Source organism: Esox lucius, chromosome 11, assembly GCF_011004845.1.
Source record: "Esox lucius isolate fEsoLuc1 chromosome 11, fEsoLuc1.pri, whole genome shotgun sequence".
Lineage (NCBI taxonomy): Eukaryota > Metazoa > Chordata > Actinopteri > Esociformes > Esocidae > Esox > Esox lucius.
Window position 1 is genome coordinate 52,314,607 of NC_047579.1, and position 12,889 is coordinate 52,327,495.

General features: G+C 42.9%; 1 protein-coding gene across 1 annotated transcript in view; it reads right to left on the reverse strand.

Moving 5' to 3' along the window:
* The window catches only part of grin2aa (glutamate receptor, ionotropic, N-methyl D-aspartate 2A, a), a 192,345-nt gene that overhangs the window by 18,799 nt on the left and 160,657 nt on the right, over positions 1-12,889 (reverse strand). The window contains exon 12 of the mRNA XM_029123423.2: positions 7,011-7,198. Coding sequence (XP_028979256.1) covers positions 7,011-7,198 — 188 coding nt within the window. The remainder of the gene's footprint in view (positions 1-7,010; positions 7,199-12,889) is intronic.

Below are 12,889 nucleotides of genomic sequence, written 5' to 3' on the forward strand. Positions count from 1 at the left end.
GGGAACTGTGGAAGCAGAGAAGAAATGTTTGCCTGCCAAAGGATGAGGGGTGGTCTTAAGAGGAGGGACATTACATTGTTATATTGCATGGTAATACATCCATTATTACCACATACTTTTTTAGAAAGACAGAGAGTCATGTTAATGTAAACAAATAATGTTGACAGAAAACAGTTAAGGCAGAAAGAGATTAAGACAGAGACAAAGTGTCGAGAACATGTTGCTATATACATAAAATATTCTCTGAAACAGAAGTAAAATCTGGTGTTATCTGGACGGCGGGGTGATTTACTTTCTGAGCTCACACCTGTACGCTGCTGAAATACCTATTTATCAACATCAACAAAAGGAAATTCAGAACCAAGGCTCAAGCCCTTCTGATGTCATATTGGACTTCTGTCTGGGAAACAGCACTCAAAAACACAAGGACAATTGTGAAGAAATTTTTTACAAGGCTATTTCCAAACTTAGCAATGTCCAGTTCCATATCTGTGTCCTGTGCCAGCTAAAAGAGACATTTAAGCATGCTTTGCCAACTGGCTATGGGAAAAATAATAATGTATGAAGGAGGATAAAGTGTTGGTTGTATTCTCTATGATTGTCGGTAACAGAGGTGAAAATACTGCCTCTACCCAATCATGATTTGACCAAATAGTGACAAACAAAAAACAGATACTATGCTTCTTGTTATCTCAAATACAGTACCTGAGCCCTTCCTGGCAAAGTCTGTATTCTATAGACAACACATATATAGATGTGTGTGTGGATGCCAGTGTCACTGTAGATTCCATGTAGGTGAGCACAAGTATGTCAGGAATGACCTCCAGGCTAGCAGTGGAATGGAATGGAAGTGTTTGTAACGCTAGCCTATTAAACAAGCTAATAGCATGGAAGTGTTTGTAATGCTAGGCTATTGAACAAAAGGCTAATGGAATGGAAGAGTTTGTAACACTAGGCTATTGAACAAAACACTAATGGAATGGACATGCTTGTAATGCCGGGCTACTTAAAAACAGGCTAATGTTATTACGGACAACGTTTTTCATTTTAGTAATTCATCAGACAATCCTATCCAGATCGACAGGAGCAATTAGGGTCCTCATTGGTCAGATGGTCTAACTGCTTGGCTACCACTCACCCGAGATTACCTGGTGTAGATGTGAGGATGTAGAATACTAGTCACACAATCAATAAATCAATCAATCAAATTTATTTATAAAGCCCTTTTTACAACAGCAGTTGTCACAAAGTGCTTTACAGAGACAACCGGCCTTAAACTCCAAGGAGCAAACAACAGTAGTGTTGAAATTCAGTGGCTAGGAAAAACTCCCTATGAAAGCAGAATTTTAGGAAGAAATCTAGAGAGGACCCATGCTCAGAGGGGTGACCAGTCCTCTTCCGGCTGTGCCGGGTGAGATATTAAGAGTCCAATTGGAATAATTAATACATTTATCTGGGCTAAATCCAGAATCTATTTAAATTTAGACTAGGTCAGAAGTATGACCAGATGGACAAGGACAGGGACAGCAACGGGACCCCCAAACCAGGTACTCCGCAGGTGTGGACCAGGACCTCATGTCCTCCTAAAGTTTAAAACAGGAGGAGACTGGGAAAATTCAAAAAATGCATTCCTCATATCAACAACGATTTTTAGTGGAGAAGGAGAACTTAGTGGGGAAGGAGAACTGACCCAATCCCACAGCACAATAGTATAGCAGCGTAAGACCTTAGAACTGAGACGGGGGGTCTCTCTCTCTCAAACACATACATGTGTATACACTGAGGGTTATCCCTCAAAACATATTTTGTTCAATATTTTGTAACAGGCTAAATCTATTGTCACATTAGCTTTGCCCTTGCAGTGGTTGATTATAATGCATTATGAAAATGTTTCAAAGCTCTAAAACACTTTAAACCAACTGAAATGTTATGTTTCTGAATTCCACTGTTATTTCTATTACTGTGTATGTATCACATAAAACTATGTTTATCACATAAAACTGTTTACAATATAAAAAATAAATATCACATCCAGAATCATAGGACATTGGGTGTATGTGTTGGGGTAGGACAATATCTAAGATGAGACTGGTGTAATATATGTTAGTTGGGAGTTTGGAGCATTTGAAGATATGCTGATACATTTTAATAATTGTAGTCAATGGCAAATTAAATTGCATTCAATGATGACTCATTATAGAATGACATCAACCTGAGATCTAGAGAGGAGTTGAAAAAGACATTACATGTTGGGAATGTTTTGCGCATGTTAGTAAAGAGTGAGTGAATAAGATTAGGCTAGTTTAGAGTCCGTCTCTTAAAAAGTGTGTGAAGGCCAATTTAGTGTATGTATATTATTGTGTTAGTGTAGATATTAGGCCAGTTTAGAGTGTGACTGTTAACATGTTAGTGTAGATATTAGGCCAGTTTAGAATGTGTCTGTTAACATGTTAGTGTAGATATTAGGCCAGTTTAGAGTGTGTCTGTTAACATGTTAGTATAGATATTAGGCCAGTTTAGAGTGTGACTGTTAACATGTTAGTGTAGATATTAGGCCAGTTTAGAGTGTGTCTGTTAACATTTTAGTGTAGATATTAGGCCAGTTTAGAGTGTGTCTGTTAACATGTTAGTATAGATATTAGGCCAGTTTAGAGTGTGACTGTTAACATGTTAGTGTAGATATTAGGCCAGTTTAGAGTGTGTCTGTTAACATGTTAGTGTAGATATTAGGCCAGTTTAGAGTGTGTCTTAACATAACACCAAGCCCTCCCACAGCTAGTTTCCTCTGTAAACTGGATTGGTGTTGGTCAGGTTCCTGATAGCCGACCACATGTTGCTACAGTCCTAGAATGTGGTAGATCCTATGGCGCTGATCAAAACAGTAGGGTTGTAAATTCCACCAGAACATTCTAGGAAGTGCCGGCTGCTGCCTTAGTCATGTAACCATGACTACAGACACAGAGACAAGGTCAATGTGACCTCTCAACGCCTTGCGTCGGCGACAAGTAAACTGACAGTCTGTAGGGACAGTCTGCAGACATCCACATGGGTTTGACTTGAATTTAGTTTTGACCATCCACAGGTCGCATTCTAATCCTCCACTCTAATCATCTACATATTTTTTTATTATCTATAAACATGTCAATTGACGAAGTACAATTCATCTAATAAAAAAAAACTTTTTAGGAATGGTCGCTATTTGTTCAAGCTTTAGTACTGCAAATGAAGACAGTAATAGGATAACTACCTTCCAGCCTAACAAGCAAACAGGGCAATTGCTTACAGGCTAACTAGTGAACTGGCTAAATAGCCAAACGGCTTTTTGCTAATGGGATAAATAGCTAACAGATTACAATATTGCTTTACTTAATCTATTAGACTGGGAAACCAGAGGTGGGGACATGATGAGGAAGCTGCTGATTTTGGATATTTCATTTTGGATATTTCACAGCTAAAGCCGACCAGAGACATTGTGAAAGAGTACCATTGTAACACCCTCAAAGTGTTTTTTGGGATGCAAAACAAGAAATGTGAGTGGACGAGGGGAGGAAAACATTACATGTTCAAGTTATGATAGATGGACCAGGGGAAGAAAACATTACATGTTCAAGTTATGATAGATGGACAAGGGGAGGAAAACATGACATGTTCAAGTTATGATAGATGGACGAGGGGAGGAAAACATTACATGTTCAAGTTATGATAGATGGATGAGGAGAGGAAAACATTACATGTTCATGTTATGATACATGGACGAGGGGAGGAAGACATTACATGTTCAAGTTTTGATAGATGGACAAGGGGAGGAAAACATTACATGTTCAAGATAGGATAGATGGACGAGGGGAGGAAAACATTAAATGTTCAAGTTATGATAGATGGAAGAGAGGAGAAGACATTACATGTTCAAGTTATGATAGATGGACGAGGGGAAGAAAACATTACATGTTCAAGTTATGATAGATGGACGAGGGGAGGAAGACATTACATGTTCAAGTTATGATAGATGGACGAGGGGAAGAAAACATTACATGTTCATGTTATGATAGATGGACAAGGGGAGGAAGACATTACATGTTCAAGTTATGATAGATGGACGAGGGGAGAAGACATTACATGTTCAAGATAGGATAGATGGACGAGGGGAAGAAAACATTACATGTTCAAGTTATGATAGATGGAAGACGGGAGAAGACATTACATGTTCATGTTATGATAGATGGACGAGGGGAAAAGACATTACATGTTCATGTTATGATAGATGGATGAGGGGAAGAAAACATTACATGTTCAAGTTATGATAGATGGACGAGGGGAGAAGACATTACATGTTCATGTTATGATAGATGGACGAGGGGAAAAGACATTACATGTTCATGTTATGATAGATGGACGAGGGGAAGAAAACATTACATGTTCAAGTTATGATAGATGGACGAGGGGAGAAGACATTACATGTTCATGTTATGATAGATGGACGAGGGGAAAAGACATTACATGTTCATGTTATGATAGATGGATGAGGGGAGGAAAACATTATATGTTCAAGTTATGATAGATGAACGAGGGGAGGAAACATTACATGTTCATGTTATGATAGATGGACGAGGGGAGGAAAACATTACATGTTCAAGTTATGATAGATGGACCAGGGGAAGAAAACATTACATGTTCAAGTTATGATAGATGGTCGAGGGGAGGAAAACATTACATGTTCATGTTATGATAGATGGACGAGGGGAGGAAAACATTACATGTTCAAGTTATGATAGATGGACGAGGGGAGGAAAACATTACATGTTCAAGTTATGATAGATGGACGAGGGGAGGAAAACATTACATGTTCAAGTTATGATAGATGGACGAGGGGAAGAAAACATTACATGTTCAAGTTATGATAGATGGACGAGGGGAGGAAAACATTACAAGTTCATGTTATGATAGATGGACGAGGGGAGGAAAACATTACATGTTCATGTTAAGATAGATGGACGAGGGGAGGAAAACATTACATGTTCATGTTAAGATAGATGGACGAGGGGAGGAAAACATTACATGTTCAAGTTATGATAGATGGACGAGGGGAGGAAAACATTACATGTTCAAGTTATGATAGATGGACGAGGGGAGGAAGACATTACATGTTCAAGTTATGATAGATGGACGAGGAGAGTAAAACATTACATGTTCATGTTATGATACATGGACGAGGGGAGGAAGACATTACATGTTCAAGTTATGATAGATGGACGAGGGGAGGAAAACATTACATGTTCATGTTATGATAGATGGACGAGGGGAGGAAAACATTACATGTTCATGTTAAGATAGATGGACGAGGGGAGGAAAACATTACATGTTCAAGTTATGATAGATGGACGAGGGAAGAAAACATTACATGTTCAAGTTATGTTAAATGGACGAGGGGAGGAAAACATTACATGTTCATGTTATGATACATGGATGAGGTGAGGAAAACATTACATGTGCAAGTTATGATAGGTTTGACTACCCATTGATGCCAAGGATGTTTTGGTTACACAAACTAGATTTTTTAAGTTATTGTTCTTTTGAAATGTTTTCAAATGACTAAAGAACTTTGCATTGCCAGAAGCAGAGATTAAATAAAACAAAGCTGATTTCATTGAGCAAAATGTAGACATTGACAAGAATTAATTCTATGGATTTATGATGACATTCAGTTAGGAAATATTTGGTCCTCTGCAGCGATAAGTAACCATATTATGGCAATAATTGTGTTAATTTGAACTTTTCTTCTTAATTAGAAACCTGAAATACTATTGTGAACCTTGGAATCTATACAATTTAGTTCTATGATTATTGAGAAAGTTTGCAAACAGATATTGGAAAAAAGTTAGTCTTCGTCAAGCGAATCTGTCTTTACTTGTCACTCTCATTGTGTTTGCATTCCAGCATGTCACAACTGATCAATGTGAGTTCTTAAACTGTGACTCATGTATTAGTGTCGTTACAGAGACGACGATGATTTGACCTCTGGTCTAGTTTGGCCCACTGACTGCAGATTGTTACGGATGGAGCTCTGATTCCAGATATTTCATCGCTGGTGTCAGTGAAGGTTTAGACAGCAGATTGTTACTGATGCAGCTCTGCTTAACATGAGAAGCTAACGAACAGATTGACTACAATATTAATGTTTGGGGTTTTGAAGTCAAGCATTGCTGTGAGAACTTTGATGTCTTGAAAACAGAATCAGACTACATTTGTCTGTGTAATGTAGAGAGTCTGGTTTCACGATTCACTAATGAGAGACTCTCTCTGTGTATTTCTCTCTGTCTCTCTCTGCGTAACTCGTCGTCGTGACTCTCCTTCCTGTCCCTTTCATTGCACCTGTGAAACAGGCTCCAGTGAGGAGGACTTGTAGTGGGTAGAGCCCAGATACCTACACACAGAAACCCATGATAACGCATACAATCTAATACATGTTTTACTTAACATACTGGGAACTAAAAGTCTCCAGATAAAATGCCCCATTTGGTGATCTCCCAGCTTATTGGTTAGGTTTATTGTGAAAGTTACTATTGAGGACTAGGCATTTGATCTAGGTTGAGTTTAGGCATTCTTTGTTGGGGTTACGGTTAGGCAGGTTTAATGGTTTAGGCATTGAAGTTTGGGGTAGGTTTATGGTTAGGTTATGGTTAGGGAACATGGCATTTTTGTTTTCACATCCCCACAAGCATGGTCACACACACACAGAGACACACAAAACACGAAATGCACCATGCATGCAGACAACCCGTGCAGCCCTGTGTCCACGATTACGCCAGACCAACCTCTTTGTTAGACGTCCGTCCATTCTGAGTCATTTAAATGTTGCTTAAAGAACTGATATTCACCCATATAATGTTATCTGCCACCAGAAAAACTGAAAGCTGATGAACGTTGAAAGATCACTTTGGAATTACATCTCTGACGTTCCCGTCTACACCACAGGGTTATGTGTGGTGTGGCAGTGTGTGTGTGTGTCTCACCGTCTCCAATGATGGCCAGTATGGCCAGGTCCACCTGGCGTTTCCAGTAAGAGCCCTTCTGCAGCGCGATGCCATAGCCTGTGGTGGCAAAGATGTACCCGCTGCCAATGGTCACCAGCTTACAGCCCTCGTCCCTGCCCGCCGCGTAGTTCAGCACAGCCGCATCGTAGATGAACGCATCCAGTTTACTGGAGAGGAGACAGATAGGGACCGAAAGAGACGGAGGGTGAGGAAGGAGAGATAGATATAGAAGGAGAGAGAGAGAGAGAAACGCATAGGAAGACTTATTTATTATTCACACCATTCAAATTAAGGGCCAAAAACCTGAGTCACCATCTCCTGTAAGGCCATTTGAGGTTCACACACACACACACACACTTCTAATAACAAAACTGGGATTTTAATACGTACTGCATTTACTGAATTTTAACCTTTACTCCCAGTCACAGTCTCTGAGTCACAGCCTCTCAGTCTCTGAGTCAGACTCTTAGACACAGTCTTGTAGTCACAGTCATTCAGTCACAGCCTCTCAGTCACAGTCTCTGAGTCAGACTCTTAGACACAGTCTTGTAGTCACAGTCATTCAGTCACAGCCTCTCAGTCACAGTCTCTGAGTCAGACTCTTAGACACAGTCTTGTAGTCACAGTCATTCAGTCACAGTCTCTCAATCACAGTCTCTGAGTCTACAGTCACAGCTCCTCAGGCACAGTATGAGTCACACTCTTAGTCACAGTCTCTGACTCCAGTTACAGCCTCTCAGTCACAGTCTCTGAGTCACAGTCTCTGAGTCACAGTCACTCAGACACAGTCACAGTTGCTGTCTCTCAGTCACAGTATCACAATCCACAGTCACAGACATCCAGTCACAGTCTCTGAGTCTCAATCACAGCCTCTCAATGACAGTCGATGCATCAAATTCACAGTTTCACAGTTTCAGTCACTTCATCAGAGTCACATTCTATGCATTAAGGTCACAGTCTCTGAGTCTCAGTCTCTGAGTCACAGTCTCTCATTCAGTCTCTATCTCCACAGACACAGCCTCACAGTCTCTGAGTCACAGTATCTGAGTCCACCGACACAGCCCCACATCCTCTCAGTCACTGTCTCTGAGTCATAGTCACAGCCTCTCGGTGACAGCCAGCCTTTTCAGAGTCACAGTCTCTTCATAAACTATCCTTGTGTCGTTTCTGTTTCAGATTAGGAGGACATGAGCCCTTGGAACACACCTCAGGACTACCAGGGCTGAATAACTCGTAGCTGTCCCTGTCCAAAGTCCTCCTAGTTGTGTTGCAGATCAAGTTGCTGTCGATTCCAGCTGCCACAGATTTCATCCCACCTGATTGTTCCTGTCCTTGTCCACCTGGTCATGGAGCTGACTTGGATTTTGTTTATAGACTCTGGACACAGCCCACATGCATTTATAAATTATTACAATTCTGTACTCTTATAATCTCCACAGCCAGAAGAGGACTAGCACCCCTTAGTGTCTTGCTCCTCTCTAGATTTCTTCCAAAGTTCCGACACTACAAGGGAATTTTTCCTAGCCACTGAGCATCAACTCAGTTTTCGTTTGCTCTTAGGGGTTTCAGGCTGAGTCTCTGTAAAAGCACTTTGTGACAACTGCTTTATAAAATAAATTTGAGAGTGATTGATCAGAGTCCCAGTCTCTGAGTCCCAGTGTTTGAGCTTAGTCTCTGAGTCCCAGTCTCTGAGTCCCAGTCGCTAAGTTCCAGTCTCTGAGTCCCCATCTCTGAGTCCCAGTCTTTGAGCTCAGTCTCTGAGTCCCAGTCTCTGAGTCCCAGTCGCTAAGTTCCAGTCTCTGAGTCCCCATCTTTGAGTCCCAGTCTTTGAGCTCAGTCTCTGAGTCCCAGTCTTTGAGCTCAGTCTCTGAGTCCCAGTCTCTGAGTCCCAGTCGCTAAGTTCCAGTCTATGAGCTCAGTCTCTGAGTCCCAGTCTTTGAGCTCAGTCTCTGAGTCCCAGTCTCTGAGTCCCAGTCGCTAAGTTCCAGTCTCTGAGTCCTCATCTTTGAGTCCCAGTCTTTGAGCTCAGTCTATGAGTCCCAGTCTTTGAGCTCAGTCTCTGAGTCCCAGTCTTTGAGCTCAGTCTCTGAGTCCCAGTCTCTGAGTCCCAGTCGCTAAGTTCCAGTCTCTGAGTCCTCATCTTTGAGTCCCAGTCTTTGAGCTCAGTCTATGAGTCCCAGTCTTTGAGTCCCCATCTTTGAGTCCCAGTCTTTGAGCTCAGTCTCTGAGTCCCAGTCTTTGAGCTCAGTCTCTGAGTCCCAGTCTTTGAGCTCAGTCTCTGAGTCCCAGTCTTTGAGCTCAGTCTCTGAGTCCCAGTCTCTGAGTCCCAGTCGCTAAGTTCCAGTCTCTGAGTCCTCATCTTTGAGTCCCAGTCTTTGAGCTCAGTCTATGAGTCCCAGTCTTTGAGCTCAGTCTCTGAGTCCCAGTCTTTGAGCTCAGTCTCTGAGTCCACCGTTTTAATACGGTTAACTAAAGCATATCACACATTGCACAATGTTTTAGTCAATATTGCAATCTATGGAGTGTTATTGAGAGACAGTGATGAGACACGAGCATCATGGAATAATAGATTTCATATCAAGTAGCTCAACTTTAAACTACACTTTCCCATGTGTTTACTCTTTTGTTGTGGCCTGTTGTTGCCTCTCTAGACTGGAATTGATCTGCGAACAAACAAGCATCGACGAGGTAGCCGTGCATCAACAAAATCTATGTCTAGACGATGAAGAAGCAGACATGAGGAAGACTAAATTTAGCTAAACTTTTATTCATCGATCAAGGGCTGACAGGGTAGAAATCAATGTATGATAGCTAGTTGGCTAATTTGGCCAGTTTTTCCCATTGATGCGATATGGGCTTTGGTAAGCATGCAATTATCATGGGCCTCGGTGTGGATATTGATGTCAGAAGAACTGTGCACAGTGACTGTATAAATGTTACTGTCAAATGAATTGACTACAGTGTGTTTCTATGTGTCAGGATTAAAAAATATATAAAAATATTCACATGCTAATGGTGCGTTCTAAACATGACGTTCTAATCACACCGGTGTGATCGTACGCTTCAGGGACCACTCTAGCCTGATCACATTGGTGTGACCGTACGTGTCAAACGGTTAAAAACGGTGAGAGCCGGAATTCATACTGGTTGGTAGGTGATCAAATACTTAAGTCATGCAATAAAATGCAAATTAATTACTTAAAAATCATACAATGTGATTTTCTGGATTTTTGTTTTAGATTCTGTCTCTCACAGTTGAAGTGTACCTATGATAAAAATTACAGACCTCAACATGCCTTGTAAGTAAAAACCTGCAAAATTGTCAGTGTATCAAATACTTGTTCTCCCCACTGTGTATATGAGCAAAATGTCTTTGCAGTTTATTCTCTTGGTCTTTAATTGAAAATATTCACAAATCTAATCCTGAATTAAAGTTTTTTTATTATTTTTTTCATAACACATGTTTTCCGCAATATATATGCGCCACGGTTTTCGACACCATGTAATGAATGACGCTGTAGGCTCAGGATGCAACTGCTCAAAGAAAGGTTTTAATAAACGAATACTTCAGAGAACACAAAACAAGCCTTGAAGCAGTATAACGAATAGACAATGGGTTTAGCAATTGAGACAGAGAGTGACCTGGGTTATGACCGAAACAATACTCAACAATGAATCTGTAACAGAGATGCACCTAAATAGTGGTGCAAAACAAACGTAACAGGTGCACTCAATAAACAGGAGACGACGATCGTGGCAACTGGGAAACTGTGGGACGGGGCGTGGTGCCGGGAACTGGAGGACTGTGTTCGCTGCGGTACTGACGTGACAGAGCCCCCCCCCCCCCCCCCCCCCCGAGGAGCATCCCCGCCTGTGGGGCCGACACCGCGGACGCGGGCCTGGGCAATCTGGCCGACGTAGGTGGAAATCCGCAACCAGGAGTGGGTCCAGAATGTCCTCGGCCCGCTCCCAAGACCTCTCCTTGGGGCCGTAGCCCTCCCAGTCCACTAGGTACTGTAGGGATCCCCCTCGACGCCGGGAATTTAACAGTCGCCAAATTGCAAACACCGGCGTCCCCTTGATCAGTCGGCTAGGAGGGGGTAGGTTGAGTAGCTCACTTTGCGCTAGTGGACGGCTGACAATCAGCCTGAGGAGAAAAACATGGAAAGATGGTGAGATCCGGAACTGGCGTGGCAACTGGAGGTGATAGGTTATTGATGTGTTTTACAATCTTGAAGGGCCCAATGTAATGCAGGCTAAGCTTCTTGCTGGGTAGGTGCAACTTAATGATTCTCGTAGATAACCATACTCTCTCACCAGGCTGATAGTCGGGCGCCTCCCGTCTATGCCTGTCTGCCTTTTCCTTTTGTCGCCCTATAGGCCGTTCCAGGTGTACATGGGCATCTGACCACACACTCTCACTCCTCTGGAACCAGCATGTTACTGCAGGAACGTCACTGCTGGTGGCATGCCACAGGAACAGTGGAGGTTGGCATGCTAGCACACACTGAAATGGAGTGAGACCTGTCGAGGAGTTTGTTAGTGAGTTTTGCGCGTATTCTGCCCAGGTCAAAAACTGGCACCACCGGTGCTGTTGACCACTACAGTAACTGAGTAGGAACCTCCCCAACTCTTGATTAGTCCGTTCTTCCTTCTGATTTCAGGAGGTCCATAACAAAGTCTCCAAGGAGACTTGGGACCAGGGATGTTGTGGGACTGGTAGCGGTTCCAGGGTGGCAGCGGGCAGGTGTCGAGGGGTTTTCGCCAGTGTACAAACAGAACATGACAGGACGAATTCTTGTATGTCCCGTCTTAAGGTGGGACACCAATAACGCGCAGACATCCACCGGCACATGGGTCAAGTTGGTCGGACAACCCTCCGAGTCCGGATCTTGCCCCCCTTCCTCCCTAATCTCTCGGTCCCAATGAATGGGCGCCACAATACAGGTGGGGGTAAAATCGAGTCTGTCATCTGCACACAAGGTTCTATGTCCTAAATCCGGGACAGCACATCTGCCTTGACATTCTTGGTGCCTGGCTGGTAAGTAACGGAAAACTGGAACCGAGGAAAGAACAGGGCCCATCTTGCCTGCCGTGGATTGAGCCGTTGTGCCATCCTGAGGTACTCCAGATTTCGATGGTCCGTAAAAACCTGGAACGGGCAGTGTGCCCCCTCGAGCCAGTGCCTCCACTCCTCTAGCATCAGCTTGATGGCTAGCAGTTCTCTGTTCCCGACATCTTAGTTTTGTTCCGCTGGGGTGAGTTTATGCAAGAAAAAGGCGCACAGGCACAGCTTGGCTGGAGAATCCTGGCGCTGGGAGAGGATGGCCCCTACCCCTGACTCAGAGGCTCTGTGAATCTCCTTTTTAGCTCTGCAAACGCCCTTTCAGCAGGCAGATTCCAGGGATGGCGTCGGGAAGCCCCCTGGATGAAACTTGTCAGGGGCGCCGCCACAGTACTAAAAGAGCGGATAAAACCGTCACGACTAATCACATAACCAAGAAAAGAGATGGGGTGCTTATGGAACTTGCACTTTTCCAATTTCACGAAAAGATTGTTCTGTAATAACCGACGTAAGACCTGTCTAACTTGCTGGACATGTGACTCAAACGTAGGGGAATAGACGAGGATGTCATCTATGTAGACAATTACGAATCGGTTTAACATGTCCCGAAGCACCTCGTTGACAAAAGCCTGGAAAACCGAGGGTGTATTAGCTAGCCCGAAAGGCATGATCAGGTACTCGTAGTGGCCAGACGTTGTGGAAAAAGCAGTCTTCCATTCATCCCCCTCCCTCACCCTGATCAGATTGTATGCACTGCGCAGGTCTAATTTCATGAAAAACTTGCCTATCGTAA